Below are 21,886 nucleotides of genomic sequence, written 5' to 3'. Positions count from 1 at the left end.
CTCCATTTTCTGTTCCTCTTCCTGATCTGAATACAAATAGGGTATTTTGAGCAATCTCTAAAGCAGCTCAGAAGAAATAAAAGGATTACAAATAAGTTTGGAGAGATTGAGACTATACTGTGATAATTATGGTTGATCCATCCTCAATTCTACAGTAAAATTCTACTGTAAAACTTAGATTTAAATAAATCAAAGTACAGTTTCATAATTGTGTTGGCTTGGTCAGAACGAAAATGAGTGAAATAGTTTTTAGATTAAAAAACATTTTCACGAACTTTGGCTATAAATAGATCTATTATCTTTAGATTCAGAGTCCATAGATGGATAGGAAATGGATGCAAACAATGAAGATGTGGTTGTTTTCGATACGCATTTACAAAACATGCACACTTATTTTAGGGATAAAGATTAAGGGGTTTAAAAAACCTCAAAAGGTTTAAAACTAAAGGGAATGGGTGAAAAAATTAATGCAGTTCTGACAGGAGGTTATACAATTCCAGTACCAGATCATCCTTGAAAACATTAACGCTCATTCGAAAAGTAGTGCAGAAATTGATGCGTTGTGGTATGATCAGAACAGGATCTATATTGACCTATTCTATATTCTATTGTTGTTATTATTATATGGTTGTGTATAGATTTTATTTATTTTTGTGTTATAAGTAATATATAAGAGCATGTCAATCTTTGTATTTTTAAGTGATTATTTATGATGTAAAGGGCCCAGTTAAATGTTGAGTTGAAACAGAAGCTGTTATTTGATATGTTCATAATTATGAGTAATATATAAATTTACGTCATCTCATCATGTGACTATACTCATGATGAAGAGTCTCAAATGATCTAGAAACTACGCAAGAGGCCCAAACCGTCTATAAATATTGAAGTCAGTTGCCTTGTCAGGTTAATCTTCTGATAACCTCCAAACGTTATACTAATAAACCGTGCATCATACTATTTTAGGAAAGAACAACTCTTACAAATTTATTAGATAACTTCCTCGAACCTACATCAATAAATAAAGTAGGCTTAAGCACCTAATACACATGATGTTAGAAATAATCTCCAACGTAATTTATATCCAAAGTTATCCTTTTAAAAATATAAGCAACTTTGTAGCAGCCTTTTCCACGATTAAAATTCGCTTTAATAGAAAAGGACACTAAAAGTTGGCGAGTAAGAGTAAAGGTTGTTTATGCAGTCGGTAGGATGCCGTCTGCATGAACAACTTTTACTCTTATTTAATTTTTATTTTGTTACCAGCCAGAAAGCAAATGTAATGTAATTTAAAAATAGATTTAGTAAAACATCTTCATTTTGTAATTACGTTATAAGACCTTATGTTTTAAAAGTATTCTTAGGAGAACATTAGCAATATCATCTTTATAAGGTAGAGGACGGGGGACGGGAAATTTCTTATTACTCCGTTGAAGTAGAATCACACCGCAAATCTCTGTTTACCCTTCAGTTTTGTTTTGTGTACTTAAAGAGGATAATGTGTTACTTAAATTTAATTAGTTAATGTTTTTTATTTTTGTGTTTGTGTATTTTATTTTATGTGAATATTTATATGTAAGGGTATTTGGTTAAATCGAACATACTATGCATGTGAGTATCACTTCATGAGGGGTGCACCCAGCATAATATCTTCACTATAAATGAAGTTAAGAGGTATACTTCACCGGGTAAATAAATTAAGTAAATACAAGGGAGGTAATGATAAGAAATATTAACTCAAAGACAAAGATGTAGTCTTTGAATAGAACTGGGGTGAGACAAATAGTGATACACCCGTTTGATTCGAGTAATAATTTTGAACTAAGTTTTAAGACCCTTCAAGGTCAAGATAGTAAATAGTAAAGTGCTGTCCTACCTAATTAAGTTTTTCCAAATTTTAAAATTACTGAACTGATTGTTTTAATAACTTCAAGGATAATTAATTCAGCAGACGCCCAACCTCAACTAGCTCAAGCTGCAGCTACGGTTATCACTAATACTACTCAACTATAAGAATTAGTAGACAGGGAACAAAGATCTGCTAAATGGGAATTCACTTCGGAAGATCTGAGCAAGTTGACAATGTCAACGAAAGAGCTCAAAGAAGAGATCGGTGTTCCTCGATGAATAGAACTCATCGAAAGGAACCCCCTAGGCACCAGTATTCCAATTGTGAACTAATGAAGGTCGATGCAATTGCTCCCCCTACGAGCGATGTGCATTGCATGATCCATCCACTAGGGAATCATAAAAAATGAAGTATTGCTTCATAGAATGCAAGTACAGAACACTGGAAAGTGAAAAGCAGACAGAAAAACGATCCCCCAGGGGTAAAATGAAACTGAGGTGTTATATCTGTCAAAAAGAATGGCATATGAAAAGAAATTTTGCACTGGCCAAGAAGAGGCTGGGAAACTCCTAAAGGGGACGAACCTCCTTAGGTAATATTTCCCAAAGCACTGCCATCGCCGATAGCACAGTTACCAAAGAAGATTTGACGCATCCAAAAGACTTTGGGGATTACATTGCAATGAATGATAATACTAATTTAGCAAGCTTACATCCTACATAATATCATTGCAAAGATTAGATGAGATGGGCAAGAGATTTGGATAAAAGAATATCTTGGGGCTTACGAAGCAGAGGAACTTGTCTTTACTTTAATGTTAACTAATTGTGATGAATCTGACTCAAGATTTGTAGGAAGAACAATTCAAGACCAAGTTAAAAGAAGTGTTACAAAAGAATCCTGGCTACACACAAAACTAAAGGAGCTCTCGATAAGTGAAAACTTTGTATACAAAAATACTCCAATTGTTAATTATGATGCTGAGAGAGTCTTTAGTATGATGAATATCATCAATACGAAAAGGAGGTCCAAACTAAGTACTAACAAATTGAGGGAATTGTTGATCGCCAAATAGAATGAATGTTTTGTTATCATTTACTTATCAAACGTAAATATTTACAATATTTTTTATATAATTTGTTACTTTATTGCCTCATTTCTATCCTTTAGATTTCGTGCCATATTCATCCTTTATGGTCAGTGGTCACTAAAGAAGTTATGAGTACACTTCCTGTAATGATGGGTTTGATGTTTTCTAACTAACAATATATTTTGTCGGACATAAATTTACAGAATTTAATATACATTTATAAAGTTATTTATAGGGAAGTTATAAATTAATAATTTTCAACAATCCCTCTTCCTTCATGTGTAAATAAATGAATAATTTAAGTTAAAGATACTTTCTTTACGATTCTCTTTTAATTGGGTTGGAATCGATATCTAATTTGAACTCTTGATCCAGCGACAGATACAATTGCACCACTGTCATATGTAACTATTATATTTTTGAAATAATTGCCATGGGCATTCAATCGATCGATAGGTAATTTAGTCAGTTCAAATTTTTGAAAAGAGTGTATGATCGAAATAGTGTTTTCTTTTAGACACCTAAATACTCTTGCATAGTGGCCTCTCTTATCTTATCTTGTACATTCAACGCTTTTTGGAAACCACACTGTCTACACAATCTTTCTTGGGGTTTGTCTTCTTTGATATATATACTCCGGTCAATTTGTTAGACGTCATCCTTGAATATTCTTTCATATAGAAGTTATATACTTCAATCTCAGGTTTAACATCGATTAGCTATACTTTTTAAGCACTACCGAATGCGCTATGTAATGATGAGTTTGATATTTTATAATTATATTTGGTCTTACGAATAATAAGGAAATTGGGAGTGAGGCTTGAAGTATTCCAGATGTATCATTGCCCATATTTTCATTGCGGAGCGAGTTCAAACTTATTAATGGAATTGATATTTGTGATGGAAACACAGTTACGGGTGCGTTAGAGGGAGTTAAAGTCCAACAATTGGAGAGTCTTATCAAAAGGCTTATGATAAAAAGGTTATCCAACGAAATATAAATGTTGGGGATAACGTATTTTTATAGGCACCACAAACAGACACAAATTGTAAATTAGCTATTTACCATTATGGACCTTTTAATGTTTTAAAAGTAATTAATGACAGAATAGTCAAAGTTAAAACAAACGAGGGTCCAAAGAAAGTAGCTAAGGAACAACTAAGAGTAGTTTCAGGAAAGGATATTTCTAAGGAATTTATTCATTCCCTCTAACACACCCCTTTATCGTAATAAAATAAATAAACCTTCAGATTCTAGGCTAACGGAGGAAGAAGAAAAAGAAGAGCATGATACAAAAAAAGTGATCGAATTTTCATATCCTGATTATCCCCCTATTCCAAAATCTACTAACATTAGTGATAAAGATATTTCTACATCTTTATTTTATGATAAAGAAATAGAACATCTTTTAAAAGAAGGGGACGAGTGAGATGAGGTAAACGAGGTGGAAAATTTGGAAAATAATAGGGGAAATTATGATATAAATGACTTCAGCAAAAAGAACAAATAAAAACGCAGAATAAAGAAGAAATTGTTGAAGTCCAATTATCTGGTGATGAGAATAAGAAGAGAAAAGCAACGGCAGAAAAGTCGACGAAGTTAAGAAGATAACTTAGTGCTGCTTTAGATGAACTGGCTACGTTGCTGGTAGTAAGACACACCCTAAATCATTTAAAAGGAAGCCCACCATCCCAAACGTACAAGGAAGAAAATAAATGCATATAGGTACAAGTCCTGAAACGAGCGAGCGTTAATTGGAAAATGAAGAATTAAATAATTATGTAGGTACTATGGACACGCATACTGATAGAGTTCTACAAATGAATAAGGAAGATGGCAATAAAAATTAGTTGTCTTTTAAATGAATAAGTAAATTATATTTTAATTAAGGATCAAGTTCAGGAAAGAAAAGAATACACTTAAATAAAATATGAAGTTACTTATTGTATTACAATTACTTGTTTTAGTACTACGAGCTTTTCAAATTAGTTCCGAAAGTTAAATAAAAATGGAAAGAAAAAACTCTTCAATTTAGTTAATTTTATTTTTAATTAATTTCTTAAGGTTCCAAGAGCATGAAGTAAGGGTGTTCAGTGGAGTATCTATAATAAGTCTTTGTAGTTTGCCTTATTTGAAGAAATGGGTAGAGACAATAAAACGTCAAAAAATACTTGGTAAAGGGCAATAGATGATAATATTGGACAACAATTGCAATGTTAGTGAATATTTGTTTGGGGAAAGACCAGTGGTAAGCAAGATCATGGTGAGAATCGTGGAAACAATGATTCTGGATGAGGTAGAAGATGTTATTGCAGAGTTGGGTCTACATGAAAGTTGGATCTATGGTAAGAGACAGTCAAACCTTAAAGAGAAGATTGAATCATTGATGGCAGCTGAGGATGATAACAAATTTTGCTCATACGGAAGAAAATTGTTTTTGGATCAACGGTATACTGTGTATAGAAACTTTATACATTATTATAATATCAGGATTCTTTGTGACGCTGCTCTATAAGGTATAAGTAAGGAGGGCTGTAAAGGAGTGAAGTCGAATCCTGATGGACTGTAAATGAAGAAAAGATGAGGTGATCTTTTCCTTATGGATGCAGCATGATCTATTTTGACTTATTATATATTCCATTGTTATTGTTATTATATAGTTGTGTATATATTTTTGTATTATAAGTAAATATAGGAGTATGTCAGTCTTTGTATTTTTAAGTGATGAGTTATGATGTAAAGGGGCCAGTTTAATGTTGAGTTGAAACAGAAGCTCTTATTTGATATGTTCATAATAATGGGTAACGTATAAATGGAAGTCATCTCATCATGTTACTATACACATGATGAAAGACTCTCGAATGTTCTAGAAACTACGCATTAGACACAAACCGTCGATAAATATTGAAGTCAGTTGCCCTACGAGGTTAATATTCAGATAATATCAAAACGTTATACTAATAAACAGTGAATCGAGCTAATTTAGGAAAGAACAACTCGTAAACATTTATTTAATAACTTCCTCGAACCGACATCAATATATAAGGTAGGCCTAAGCACTTAATACACATACTCTTAGAAATCATCTCCAACGTAATATATATCCAAATTTATAATACTTCTTAGACATTTTGTTACTAGATATCCTTTTAAAAATATAAGTAACTTTGTAGTAGCCGTTTCCACAATTAAAATTCGCTTGAAAGGAAAAGGACACTACACTATTCATTTGGAGATATTACAACTCAAGAACCAAAACATCTGAAGGGTGAAAATTGCAACTATTTTTATAATCATCAACTTGCAAATCGATCAAAAAATAAGTAAAGACACTCTTATACATCCACGGACTGTAGAGACATTTCTAAATAAATCAGTCATTAGCCCATTGCCTACGTTAAAATGCAGTCCTGAAGGGCAGAAAAATAATATCGCTTAGCTAAAACCAATAAACTGAACATAAATCCTGATCTTATTCGTTTGTCAAAAATCAGATCAGATTCTGCTTGAAAAATGTATTTCCCTTGTTTGGTCTTATCTTCTAAAGAGGAACAAACTTCAAATAAAGTGTAGAAAAGGGATTTTTGATACTGTTTTTAAGAACTTTTTATCTGAACAAAAATGGTATAATTTTTGGCTCTCCTATGAATAATGATTTTTTAAAAATTGGTGGCTTGTAAAAAAGTATTGCTGAATGTCCTAAAAGGATACCCCGTCAAGTTAGGCATGCCTAGATGTATCTCAGTCCAAATTTAATCTGTCTACAAGATATTAAAACCCCGTTTCATCTACATGTCTCCCAAAAAGGTTTTCTTCTTTCTTCACTAGCTCAAACAGTGAAGGTCAGTGTTTTCTACGATATCCAAAGAAATTGTCAGTCTAGTTTGTGACAAAGAGTTTTCGAGCAAAAGTGATTGCCACAAGATTATTGTCCAAACTAAATTATCTAAATTTTATCTTGTCAACATGTATGATCCTAATATGAAATTGTCTTATTTTTATCAAACAATTATGAGTAGCTACAAAGGTAATGATTTACCACTCATCTTGATTGCCGATATTAATATGGACATAGACAAGAGGAATGATGAAAATTTGAATATTTAAAGAAAAAATTAATGTATAAGTTATACTTGATAGATATTTTCAAAGTATATAGTCTAGAAGAAAATATATCGTGGAGATGAAGCATGAAGAAATCAAGGTTGGATTTGATATAAGCATCGCCTCACTTGCTGAAAAGATAGAAAGGAGCAAAATACTTATCTGAAACCTCGTCTGATCATAAAACCCAGTTGGATCATAGATACAGTTTTAAAAAAAGAGCAATTAATTTTCCTATGGTGCATTTTGCATGAAGAAAAGTTTCAAATTATAATTTGAAAAGAGCTACTAAAAAATTTGACATCTTGCTATCACCAAAAAAGATTGTGGAGTATCTAACGTAGACTATTCAAATCAATTAAAATAGGTTTATTCAGAGAAAAAAAGCAGAACTGAGACATTTCAACTGAAATTTAAAATAATATTTTGAATCATGGCTTTCTCTTCGCTTGAGTATTCTCTTCCGATCCTGCCAACCCCTTTAGAATATCTGATTTAGATGAGGGAGTCGAAAAATTAAAGTAGAAAATGATACTTTTCATAGATTAAATACCTGAAGATGAGAAAGGAAACTCGAGTAACCTTAGGAATTAGAAATATAGTATAGAATGGAGCTGTATTTGAAAAAAACTGAGGATATACATGTTTATTTTCATCATCAGTTCTAAAAAATTGTAAGTGGAAAAAAACAAAAAAATATCTTAAAGACTAAAGTTCAATAATTCGATAATCTCAATGAAAAAAAAAAGAAGCTGCCTTAAGGTTCTTCTATGTCTTCATTATTATCTGTTGCAGCCAAGTGACAAGATTAAATTGAAGTTTTCTTGATTTGGTGCCAAGTTGCAGTGCCATAAGAAAATATTAACCATGTATGCAGATGAAGTTACATATTTTGTGAAGGTTAATACAGAAAATCAACTCACTCACGGAATAGAGGTGTTGCAAGACGTTTTCTTTAAATTTAAGAATGTTTCAGGATAAGAAATTAATAAGAAGATGGGAATACTGCCTAATTTAAATGTGCTACAGGGAGAGTTGTTGAGATAGAAGGCTGCGTAATTAAGTACGAAGTAGATGTACTTGGCCTGAAGTAGAATATAAGAGGAATGGTGACGAGGTTATGGACGGGTATATACAGTTTAGTCTCACAAAAAGTTGTCGAGTAGTGCAGGCTTAAGCAACGATTTCTAGACACATGGAATACTTAAGCTTTTAATTTTATTTTTTTTCCTTTCGGGTTAGGTTCTTTGTACTCTTATTTATTTTTTTCTATTTTTATTATACGTAACAACAAAATTTGGTATTGTTTCTCATTTGTATAATTTGGATTGAATCCTTCACTAAGATTATTCAACACATAAAAGTTGAACAGAAGATTAATTCTATTAGTAAGCTTAAAAATATATGAGCTTATATGAAATCTCTTAATTATCCGTCAATACGAGATACCATTGGTAATGTTTTGAATGATTTCAATCAGCTTATTAAAACTTCGTCATCGCATCTCAACACTGATCAGTACGTATATATGTGAATAACTAACTCTGTTTAACTCTCCTACGGCCCTTAGATGTTATTGACCGGGCTATTTGGCATCATCTCTCGTTCTAGCTCAACACAAGTCCTGCACTATAAAGCGAGATGCCATTGATGGTGTAACTTTACCTTCGCTTAATCATCTTAATGAACTTTCTTCTTCGTTTACAATCAATGTGGGGTAATCAACTTCATCTAAATAATACTTGTCTACAAGATTTAAATCATTATAAGATATCCAGAAGAAAGTTGTTCTCTTAGTGGGTTAAGTTTATACCGTTCAAGGAGTCGAGTTTTTTGGAGGAAAATAGATAAGACAGGAGGGAGGTAAAATAATGAGAACTGTACTGGTCTTCATGATAAAATCAATGTGTTCAAATTATCGAGGCACTGTCACACTTCATCCAATTGTTAACCTCAACTTAGAAACTCTATATGATTTAATGCTATAAATAAAGCTTGAGCTTTTTAAAATCAGATTTAATATTATAGCTATTTCGATGGACAAAGCAAGTCCCAACAGGAAATACTACTTAAACAAATTATGTAAAGGATACCGGAAATATATATATTTATCTTAAGAGTGAGTATTCCAAAAAAATAATATTGAACTTTGCTGTACTTAATGCAACGGCTTATATCATAAAGATACTTACAGATAATGGAGAAATATATAAAAGATACCTGAGAGTGATATTTATTGTCACACCTGTGAGGTATGCAACGTGTTTAACATCAGGATCCCCAACACCGACGGTAATGGATTTGATAAACTGGTAAATCTTGTGCAATACTGGCCTAACCGATCAATCCAGTTTCTAAGACCACTGAAGTACATTATAAAAGTCTTCAAGACGAGTCTGGGATAAGAGGTCTAATTTTATGTAAAATGTTTATTTATGTTAATATAAATCAATTCTTCCTAACAATTGTATTATTTAATTTTTAAGTTCCTTCAAATAGTAAGTTAAACCATTGTTAATATCAGTTGCATGTTATATAATTGGAGGGGGAAATGAATTACTGCCATAAAGAAGAGAACGTTCTACATTTTAAATAACATGCAACATCGTTTTGGCCCGCAGGCTGAAACTTAAATTTATTCATGTTTAAGCCATAAAAAATGAAAATGACCATTAAAACATTAAGGTTTGACATGTTTGGCCTTTAAAGCCTTTCTTTAATCAATGTCTTATACATAAAAATCAAAGTATATAACAAATGGATACCAACATTTAAGCATTTGAAAAAAATATTGTTTACTTTATCTATTTGTGAACTTCTCTGTAAATTTTGAAATTTTAGATTCAACATTTGATTGTCAATCTTTTTTGTCCAGGATTGTAGTTTCTCAGGATTCTATATGTAAGATTAGGAACTCACTTAAATGATATCTTTTAAATAGCTTTAAAGGCAGTTGGGAGGTTAAAACTAAATGGAAGATATTTGATTAAATCAGCCCGGCTAAATGATCTTTTAAATTTACCAGTCTTCAAACTATTAGATAAGAATATGTACGAGGTCATAATGTAATGAGAGGTTGAGTTAACAAATTATATAAGAAATAAATGTATTAAGAATCAATAATACGTTATAAATAATTTTATTGAGTATAATTTTATTTATAGTTCAAATATAAATATAACGCCAAAAAAAAAAAAAAGAACCAATTTTAAGAAATCAAATAATTTCATTTCATATGAATATTGATTTGATCCTTATATTAATTCACAGTTAATACAAAACTAATGAATTGAAGATAATTTTTTCTTATGCTATTTCACTATGCAACAAAATGAAAGTATTAAAAAATATAATAACGGCTATGTAAAGCCCTTCATTTTACTCGATTTTTGGTAGTTATATACATTTTTTATAAATTTTAATCAAGATAAAGTAAAAAATAATTCATTTTTCAAATGCTGGAATGTTTGTTCAATTTTTTATTTACTTTAATTTTCATGTATAAGAAATTGATTAAAGAAAGGTTTTAAAGGCCCAACATGTAAAAGTTGAATATTTTAATGGCCATTTTCGTTTTTTATGGCTTAAACAACAATAATAAAAATGAGTTTCAGCCTTTGGTAACAAATGCCGTTACATGGTGTTTATATCCTTTGAAATTTTAATTTATATACCCATACTTTTTTTATTGAAAGGTAAAATAATTAATATCGATGAAAATAGCATGATCATGACTCCTGACAATACTAGCATAAACATTTATAATTTCAATAATTTTTAAAAATATGTGTCAACGGCAACTATAAAACCAGCAAGTCCTCATTTAATCCAAAAATTGAAATAATCAAGTTTCCTTAATAAATTACGACTATAAAAAAATATAACGTGTATTTTGTTGTCAACTGTCGATGTTTTAATTTATGGGATTATTGTTTTATTATTGCTTTTCGGAGGGACTTGTACTTCATGTGTAGTCTAAGTTTCTTGTCCAAATTTTCTAAAGTCCGAATGCAAAGTTTCATGTTCAAAATGGACTGTTTTGTGGCATTTCTTTTTAAAAATTGAAAATTTGCTTTTGATGAAAAAAAAATAATACTAATAATATAAAAAAATATTCAGAAACGGACAGATATTTCAGTTCAATATCAATTTTTATATGCAAACGAATTCCCAGACGAATTTTTCCGAACTATATTGTATCTCCGCATCTAATATTCCATTGGAAATCCATTTTTTTTTGCACCTGAAGAAAATGAAAGTGCCATTTTCACCGTTTTCATTTTTTTGCCACTAAGTCTCTTGATTTTGAATAAATTTAGAAAACGTAGTTATTTGTATGGTTTTTTTTTTTGAGACACCAGTGACTTTTTGATTTATAGCTTAACCCCCTATCTTGTCTCCTTGAGCTCCAGAAAAGAATGATTTATTATTGAATAAACCACCCTCATATGATTCCCCCAAAAATTGGCTCCTCTGTCTTAGCCTCACTATGTTCAAAAGAGGCACTCATGCAAAGTTTCAGGCTCCTAAGAAAAACGGTGTGGGCACCCAAAAAGGACAATCACACAAACTCTATCAGGAGAAGTTTTAAACAGCAACTAAGAGTTATAATGGTGGAGTTGGGCCTCACCATAAGTGCAAGCACATAGCATCTTCCCTCTTAATTTTGGAAGCCTTTGTCTCTAATGGAACTGTTAACTGTACAGAAAAGTTACAATAATTCTAACCACCAAGAAAATTATCTCGTGGGGAACTTATTAAAATAAATAAATCGGTATAGGCTTTTTTCGTTCTGTCACCGTTATAAATTAATCTTTTAATTAATGTTATCTACATTTAAGGTGTCCATGTTGATAATGATCCTACACCTAAACGCTTGCGAAATAGAAAATCATATACGGATGAGTCGGTTATGAAAAAATAAAGATAAGAAAATATATTTTTTAGGCGTCGATGTCTCATGGAAATATACATTTTGATCTACAGAACTCCTATTAGCTGTACTTGATCACGATTATTTAACACAGCCATTTACTCATTTTTATGTAAAAGACTATTTAAATTATATTAATCGTAAATATCTAGATAGAGACATAGCAGTAATAACTGTCACACTTTTTTTAAATTAGATAATCACGACTGATACCTATCACTTTGAAACTTCATTTGAAATTTTGAAAATCCATATGGTGCTTTTACATATAAAACATACGTGATGGATTATTAGCAAAATTTTAGATCGAGAACATAGGTCAAAGAATTTTTCTTAGTTACAAGCAGTTTTAACATATTGATCCTTTGTGGTCAACAGATCCATTTAGTCATCTTCGTCTTGTGTTGGAGATAAGAAACTCTAGTTGATGTTCTCAGTCTGTACATCTTCCTCTATCGCGTCCAAGTATTGTAAGGAGTCATGATCATGCTATTGTCATCGATATTAATTATTAATAGATTTCATAACTTTCTCTATTTAATGGTGTACAGAATCAATACTTATTGTGTTGGAGATAAGAAACTACTTGAACTGTAGTCAGTTCTGCCAAGTTACTTTCACTTTCCAAGGATATGATTGTCATATGTGAGAAGAAAAAAGGCTATTATAATTATTTTTTATGCTTGAGACTAGAACGTCTAAGTATTAATTGAAAAGTTTTTGTGAATTTGGCTCATGAAAAACCAAGAGCAAAATTTGAATGTTTGTCGACGCCTCATAACTCCCGGTAATCTAGGTAATACCATTAATTAATAATATAAAATAAAAATGGTGTCCACTCTGTATTAATTCAGATTGTGTCATGAGAAGAGGCAGTCGGCTGTGATGAAGCAAACTGTAGAGAGGATTCGTAAAATCACTCAAAGATAGGATAGCACGAGGAAATGAGAGACGTAAACAAGAAAACTATAAAGCTCAGAAAAGTTGGAAAAATCTTGAATAGGAATAGAAGATGAGAACGATAGTCTTCGTTCAACATGAACTATATACTTTTCCCAAAAAGTCCAGAATTAAGTATTGACTCAAGGGAATAGAATCGTCAGAGTTGCATAATTCGATCTGTGAAACTCATACATTTAATATCCCAAGCCAAGTTATGAAAACCATAACAAGTGACTTTTAGGGTCTTTGAACAACAATTTTAGCGTTTTTTTCCCAGTAATATACACAATTCATAGACATTTAAAAGTGTATCTTCGTCTAAAATAATTGCTTTCTTACATTTATATTATTTCTTATGTATAATTATCAAACAATATGAGCATTACAGCTTTATTTTTTTGTAATTTCAATCCAATTTAGAATTTGAATTGGGCAACAAATTTTTTCCTTATTTAAAACAAATAGAAATGTAAATTTTTCTTAGGGTTTAGTTCAATAAGTTTATTTATTTATTCAAGAAATGTAAATAAATATTACCTGTCTCCTTCATATTAAAAAAAATCTAAGATACAATTTCTAAAATCTTGAGTTGTGCTCCTTTAAAGATGTATAGGGAAATATTGTCAAATTTGACATTAAAATAGTTAAGTATATACAGAGCGGGGATTTTAAATCCGGAACAAGTTTGGAACTTATTACATTGGCAGCCGTGAAATCTATGTTTATGAAAGTGTGTTTATAAGATTAAGCTGAAAAAACTATGTATTATAAATATTTTGGATATCCATAAATAAGAACGCCATGCGGCCATTATTTTGTACCTCTGTACCGGGTGGCCGCCTAAGAACGCAAGTAACTGCATAGATAATTATGGCACATAACTAAAATGGATGTTAACAGATCCGGTGCCATGCTAGCATCTTAAATTCGTGCCTTTTCTCCAAATCAGGTAATCTGAACAGGAATTACTAAAAATTTTATGACCTTTATGTTTTGTGTAAAGAAAATGTGGTCTCGGAGAGAGAGTCCAATGAACGTGCACATAACTATGTTGACTCTTTGCAAGATTCCTTTCTTGAGACAGTGACCAATATGGAAAAAGAGTTCCTCATCAAGACCTACGCCAGGTTGGAGGATGTGCTTGAAGCTGGAAGTGGTTGGTGTGAGTGCTCGACTTCACTATGGATCCCTAAATGTAAGAGTAAAATATTTGTGAATTGTTGAATTAATTTTTGGAAATAAATTGAAATACACGTTATCCTTAAGTTTTCAATATTTAAAATCCCCATTCTGTATATAATTAGCTAAAGTTTTAAATTTCAGGATTAAATCGCATCGTAGGACTGTTTCTGCGGATCTGCATTTGAGCTCTGACTTTCTGCCGAACATTCACCTCAAAGCACACTTTTCTTTTACCAAGACTTTACTCCTAAACTTGAAGATATTAATAATGTTAATTGGCTTATATAAATCAAAATGTTTTAATTTAATATATCTTTATTTTTAATAATTTGTCTGAGAATGATGTATTGAGTAATAATGTAAATTTGATCCAGATCCTCGATCCCTTACTTTAAAAGTTGATAACATTAGTTTCCCTAAGTGTAAAATTGGTTTAAGGTGTTATTGGAAAGTACAACTTATAGACTTTCATTTATGAGGTTTCGTTTAAATGAAGCTAGTTAAATTTTAATGCTGTCATAAAAGTTATGACAAGCTTAACCAAAATTCACTGCAACACAACTTATTTGTCACCTAATAAAGGTATTATATTTAATGTAAATTCACCACACCACACTAGAGATCCAAGAACATTTAAACAGTGGGGTTTTCCTGGCAAATCAGCACTGAATAAAACCAAGTCAGGTTTGTCAGCCAATAAAGTCAAGGTGACTGTTTATTGGACACACGTGGTCTAATTTACATTGTCTACCTTCAATAGAGAAGAAAAATCTGTAAAAAATATTGAACTGAGTTATTGGACTGATTAAATGGCGAATTAAAAAAAAAAAGAAAAAAAAGACGTATTTTTCAAAAAAACAAAACTTATTTCCACCACCACAAAAGGGTGCACACATGAGAGGTCTCTACAACGAAATATCATAAATTGGGCTACAAATTTCTCCTTCATTCACCTTATTCTTAGATTCAGCCCCAAATGTGTATTTCTAGTTTTCAATTTTAAAGAAATGGCTCAGGGGAAAGAAATTTGATTTCAAGGATAAAATAATATCACAAACAAATAGCTATTTCGAGGACCTCGACAAATCTGATTTCTGGAACGAATAAAAAATAAATTGGACAAATGTTGGGCAAAGTGAGTCATGGACTTTTTTAGGAAAAATACAAACTGCTTTGCTCGGAACCCCAATGCCTATAGGTTAAAAATAAGCACATGAAAATTTAATATTGTAATGTCAAGGAGCCACATCATCATGGCAGTCGTTTTATTTTATTCAACAAAGTACAACTAAGATATGTAATCACTACAAAAGTTTACCTAAAATTGAATTTACTCATTTTCATAAAGTAACCCCCCTCCCTGCTCCCTTCCCCCAAATAAAGACATTCTTTACAATCCCATCGGTAAAAAGAGCAAAAAAATTATATAGACCATGTTAATACACTTTACCTACATATTTCGGGATCTAGGTGAAAGTAGATTTATATGTATTTCAAAGGAAGTGACATATCATTTAATTTTGCTATAATATCAAAAGGATTTTTGTACATTTGATAGCATTTTTTAACGAACGTGTAAACGAACTATCACTTCCAAAATATGTGTATCAGAAATAAAATTATGATTATAGAAATAACAAATGCAATTGAACATATATGTATATAATGGGGGAAAAAAAGCAAATAAGTTAATCTTCTGCGTATAATGTGCATCTATATTCAAAAATAAAACTTCGAATTGGTGAAACTACAAATGAATTAATACTTATTGTTCATATATACAAAGTATTTTTTTTCCATGAATGATATTTGTTGAATAAGTATTTTTACTGTTGTATGAATATTCTTTACGATGCTATTGTAAATTTAATAAGTTTTAAATTTGAGTACAAACACATATCAATAACTTTTTGCTTAAAAATAATATTTTCATACCAATTTTATTATATAGTTCTGCCATATATAGTTCGACTTTTTCTCTATGAAACCAATGGTATTCTCCCAATTCACAAATTGGTGGAATCAGTCCCAGATGTCGACATTGAGAATAAGTTTCAAAAATTTCAACCGGTGACCATCGAGCAGTACCCCAGTACATTATTTTCCCATCATTTATAAGGTAGGCGAATGCTCTAATAATTTCTGAAATGGAAATAATTTTTACTATTTCTATTATACTACAACTACTTATTTTCATAGAAACTATACGCATTTAAAAATATTGGTCTATTGCAAAAAAAGAATCAAATCCAGATGGATTTAGAAAAAACTTAATATAATGTCATATCTTGCAAATAAACTTTTGTGGGTTTTTTTAATTATCATTTTTAGTTATGATTGGTTGAAAATGTAATTTTTCCTTCTCTATTTAAATTATAATTTATTGAATGTTTAAGTAACGTACCTTATATAAGTTTGATAGTTGTAAATAGTGCGACAAATCCCTATATTAGATGTGTCACTATATATGTCAATGCTTACAACGATAATAATAATATATACTATGTGGCAAATTGAGAATTTTTTTTCTTGCCCTAGAGTCAAAACTTTATTCGTTTTCAATCAAGGAATGTATTTTGAATTTCAATTATTTTATAGGGGATTTTCTTAGTGAGTATTGTAACTCTTAGGAGTTGCAATACATTTGCTAAAATGTATGTGTTCTGTACAATGGTTTTATAATGGATCCAATCTTCAAAATCTTTCAAAAAATTGATTTGTTCATCGTCTATACATTGTATGGGATTTTGGAGGTTATCACTTTTCCTACAGCCAGTGACGGGGTATCTCACATTCAATATGTTCCAATAATTACAAATCAGCCTTAGAAAAGGGATTGTTTCAAGAAAATGGAGATTGATTTTAAATTTTAGAATACATCTTCAGGGCATCAATAGTGCTGTGATGAAACAGAGAATCCGCTTATTTGACATTAGTGTTCTATATTGCACTTGAACGGTACACTTAATCAGTCAATTTGTGAGCATATTTAATTCACTTTCCGACTTTTTTTTGTATAGAGACTCAAGATGTTCAAAATTTGGAGATCCAATTTCAATTCCACGGAATTTAGGACATTCCAAAATTCTTCTATTGACGTAATTATTGTATAAGTTCTTAAAATTATGGATTGCATCAAAAATACGAAATTTTTTCTAAGATTCTTTTTCTGAAGAGTGAATGTAATAGCTCAATGGTGAACCGGGAAGTAATTCTTCGAATACAAATTTGCAGTTTGTAGTGTAGTTGTCGACAAGTGTACCAATTACTTCGAATCCAGCTTTATGTACAGCTTGTAGAACAAAATCATAATATTGTTTTAATATTTTGGAGTTGAGTTTGATAACAGGATTTAAGCTCACAATGTCCTCATACCTCCAACACGAACTTTTAATCATAAATGTTAAAATAGTTTTTGAGTGTACAAAATCTTGATTCAATCAATATAATTTACCTTTACTATAGTCCAATTGCTTTGCTTTGTGAATTTCGTCAATTAATGAGTATACTTTTTTCGGTTTTATATTCAAATTTTCACTTCTTCATATCAGGGATTGAATGGTGGCATCATTGATGCCAGTGCTGACAGTTACTGCTGCAGAAACACTCATCAAAGGGGACACATACGGCATTCTTAGAATTCCTCGCATTTGAAGTTGTTTGTAAAGAGTAGGGCTGGCTTCTTTCCACATTAAATAGTTGGCTAATATTTCAACCGAATATCTCAGGTCTTGTCCCTCTTTCATCGTAAGGCTTAATTGTTCCAAAAAAAAATTGAATTTCTCATCGAAAATTTTATCCGTGTTAATAAATTTTGTCTCACTTTTGAGTGCATATAAAATGAATTTGAAATCTATATAAATATTAATAAATAATATATATCTAAAAATTAAAAACCTCAGTTGGGAATATGTATTTTGAAAAAACCCACAGACAAAAACATTTAATATATTACCAATACCCTTCTTGGAAACGTACTTCAGTATTTTCTCTACCACTCCTTCGATTTGGTATATAAGGACAGTTTTGGAACAAACAAGGAATGGGGTCATACTTTCATCTTCTATTCGTTAATTTTGAACCTTTTCGCTTCTTCATTTGGAAACTATCATAAGCTTTCGATTCTGTCTAGAAATCCTGATCTCGAAAATGTAATGAGCAAATTTTAATTGTATTAAATGATAGGGAGAAATTTGTTTAATCTCTAGGAATGATCCTTTTCCAAACTTGGAGTCTATCTGGATCTTTCAAATGTTAATGAAACGTTATTTTGCCTTCTGTTTCATGTAGAATAGTGGATTTTCCTTTTTTAAGGCAATACCCAGTTTGACATCCAGGAACTGAGCACCTACTCGGTATTTTCACTAGCTCCACCAAAGAATCTTCTTTAAAACTCAAAAGATGAAAGCATTTTGCAATTTACAGGTGTTGTTACCTAAATTTATAGTGGCATTCTTCTTTTACAATTTTTTTTTTGACCTAACATGCAAGTGAAAAGAATGAAATATCCTTTTCTTTCCCTCCATATAAATAACGTACTCTTTGGTAAGTCAAAGATGGAAACACCCCCTCTTAATAAGATGATTAATTATTCCACGATTGAGTATGTTTCAATCTTGTCGAAGTTTTTGTAGAGTTTTTTTATACAGAGTTTTATTGAAAAATTAGCTCATACACTTTCACTATACAATGGACGAGGGAACACACTCATTTAATCGCAGATGCATTGAGCAGAGCTTCAATTGAGAAACTTGTGGAAGAAGAAATTGATGGAGCCGAAATACACTAAGCTTTACGTTATAAGAAAATTGATAACGAAAATTATGTAATAGTATGTCAGTCACTACTAGAAGGAAAGGACAACATGAATTTATCACTAAACCATCCGTCACATGTTTACAAGAGAATTTGGTACTGTTTATCTGTTCAGAAAGAGGCTAGAGGAAGATTAATCTAAAGGAACAAATTTACAATTATAGTGCAAAAAAAAAACAAACATCATAAGTGGAAAAGGAAGAACACTATCCTATTTTCCCAATTTTTAGAACGACATCAATAAAAAATCGGACTTCTGAAAAATGTCAATTATACCGAAATAGTCAAGAAATAGAAATAGCCTGCTGAGACAGTCATTGAAGAATTTGTAAAGAGGCAATATGAGGCGACGTCAGCAGAAATTTTCGAATATGGAGGGAAATTTTACCAGTTTACGTGGATTGATACAACGGATGGCCTTCCGTGATCCAATTTCACAAGGCTCCAAAAATAAAAATGTTGATGCTGCGGTAAAAACACATGAGGATATTTTGAATTCCAAACGGTTTGAGAACCGATGAAGGACCTCAATACAAATCTTTCTAAAATTTAAAAAAATCTATAATCATTATAAAATTCAACATAAAAAATCATGTTCCAACTATCCCAAAAGCAACAGACATGATGAATCAGCTTTTAGAAGAATGAAAGATCTTGTAAAAAATGCTAGAGAAATGGAAATGTTGACTTTAAAAAAAATTAATTCAGCAATACTAGAGTGGAGGAATATATCAAAGTTTGTCACCGGCAGAGTAGTTAATTGGAAGAAAACTTCGAACTGTAGTTCCTCCAAATGAATCATAATATCGAAGAATATCTGACTCTATAATTAAGATCGCAGAGAGAAAACGAAATTTTAATTTAAATAAGAATTCTTTGGGTTCTTGGGATTTACCAAGGCTTGAAGTTTTGGCACCATGTCCGAATTCGAAATCTTATAAAGGGAGAATGGAATTCTATCTATAATTATTTATTTTTATTTGCGAAAGGCATACTTATGTTGTCAAAGGGGAAATGTAAAAGGTATTTGAGAAATTAGAAATTACTCCAGCCCAATTACTGATCAAGAGTAAAGGCAAGTTCTAATAGGTTTGATTATTGTTAATAGAGCAATACATCACTAAATTAACTATGTCACTACATATGTAATTAATAACAATGGTATTCATAAATATTATAAAGTATCGTACACTAACATAAATATCAAATTTGAAATACCATATATACAGGGAGGAAAAAGATCGAAATTACTACTTCCTATCACTGAGAGAGAAATATTGACTAGTTGAAATATTTATTTTTTCAAATTTTAAAAGAGTCAAGTTGCGAAACCTAATCCCCCTAAATCCGGTCCTGAAACCAGAACAAACAACTATATAAAAAAGAAAATACTTCTTTTTGAAAATCACATCAAATAGGGAAGACAGAAAATAACGTATTATACTTGAAACCCGGATAACTATACTCTTCACCATGGCCCCCTCAAGCGAATTATACATTTCAGGGGGAAAAAAAGGCCAAATTGATTGTAGATTGATATTTTTTTACATTCCAGGACTTCACTTCGGTAGTTCAAATCCAACTATCAGACAATCGCTAGACAGATATAGTCGAGAGACAGTTCCTGACTTTCTTGAGTTTTATCGATTAGAATTGCTAAGTTGTCGACCTTTAAAATATTCTAGCATATTTTTTACAAATTTTTGTATAATAAAAAAATCAGCTTCCCCCCATGTTGAACCATAGCTTGAATCTTAAGCTTAAAGACCATTAAAAAAACGATAAAGAAGACTTTTAATGAGAATGGGTCGTAAATTTTTCATTTTCAGAAGCATCTAGAGACAACAGGATCAAGGAAACAGTCTTGATCTCTATTAACGCAGTATTATGTAGGTTTATGGTTTTATATGCATTTGCAAATTGACGTCAAATAATATTTTTTGTTAATTTCTCTTTTGTTTCCTATGTATCTTCAAGATATGGTTTTCGAAGAGGGATACATTTCTATGCTTTCCCTCTAGAAGTTACTCATGTGCCAAGTTATTTTTGTCTCCGTAAAGTTTTATCCAGACTATTTGTATATCGAACAAAATTGCGTAACTGATCGAGTAAGATGACACCAGGAGGCCATCTATGACCATAGATCGACGAAAAGCATGACTGAAGTCTTCAATACCTAATTGTCTTGCAATTTTAAAATTCACAGCTCTAATTTAGAAGTCATTCATTTTCATCAAGTATTAGAAAAACTTTGGTATGAAGAATTCATCAGTTTGCTAAGACGGAGGAAAATATTGTTAGTTTGACTACAATAGCCATAAGTACTTTGTCAGCTAATGACAAAGACAATTCTTTATATGAATGAGAGAAGAAATATTACTTATAATGGTCGGTTTTTCATGCGTAAAACCTCTTTATCTGAGCCATACTGCAATTCAAATCGTTACCTTTCTCGATATCTATGCTTCTTTCATATCAAATCAGGAAAAACTTTTTTCGTTTTATCACTCTTTATATTTGTTTTCAATTATTACTTAAAAGGAGAAAAAAATAATTAGGGGTCGTGCATACCATACACAAAATCATAAAATCAATTATAAAAGCTCTAGAAATTTTTCGTTTATAAATATATGTAAATAAAAATATTTTTTAATCGTATATAGAAAGTATAAATCATTTAAAAATAAGGAACAACATCATGGATTCTATTAATCAATGTAGGAAATGAATCATATTTATAATCGATACGGGGCTGAACACTTTTATATTTGTTACCAGAATTTATGTAAATTCATTCAATTCGAATACATCCTTACAATCCGGAAGCAAACTATATACCGGACTTTCCCATGGCCGTGGATCTCCTAATACATGTCCAGGCTCAATTTTGTATTTTACTGATAATTAAATTTTTTGAATCTATTATTCTGATATTCAGCAAAGCACATTTTTTACATAGACCAAAAATAAGCA

The 21,886-nt window shown here is 31.0% G+C and overlaps 1 protein-coding gene and 2 long non-coding RNA genes across 6 annotated transcripts in view; 2 read left to right on the top strand and 1 right to left on the bottom strand.

Moving 5' to 3' along the window:
• The window catches only part of Hk (potassium voltage-gated channel subfamily A regulatory beta subunit hyperkinetic), a 60,160-nt gene that overhangs the window by 21,309 nt on the left and 16,965 nt on the right, over positions 1-21,886 (bottom strand). For 2 of the 4 annotated variants that reach the window (XM_040722462.2, XM_040722460.2), the window contains exon 6: positions 16,034-16,240. The exons of the other annotated variants lie outside the window; for them this stretch is intronic. In XM_040722462.2, coding sequence (XP_040578396.1) covers positions 16,034-16,240 — 207 coding nt within the window. The remainder of the gene's footprint in view (positions 1-16,033; positions 16,241-21,886) is intronic. 4 annotated transcript variants of the gene reach the window in all.
• Positions 5,250-5,658, top strand: LOC121127092 (uncharacterized). The gene is made up of 2 exons (XR_005867516.2): positions 5,250-5,385; positions 5,454-5,658. It is a non-coding gene; the product is annotated as an uncharacterized lncRNA (long non-coding RNA).
• LOC139906690 (uncharacterized) lies at positions 7,489-9,503 on the top strand. Its single transcript, XR_011782433.1, has 2 exons — positions 7,489-9,160; positions 9,226-9,503. It is a non-coding gene; the product is annotated as an uncharacterized lncRNA (long non-coding RNA).

This window comes from Lepeophtheirus salmonis, chromosome 12 (assembly GCF_016086655.4).
Source record: "Lepeophtheirus salmonis chromosome 12, UVic_Lsal_1.4, whole genome shotgun sequence".
In the NCBI taxonomy this organism is placed as follows: domain Eukaryota; kingdom Metazoa; phylum Arthropoda; class Copepoda; order Siphonostomatoida; family Caligidae; genus Lepeophtheirus; species Lepeophtheirus salmonis.
Note: the sequence above shows the minus strand (reverse complement) of the source record. Positions and strands in the feature narration are given on the sequence as shown.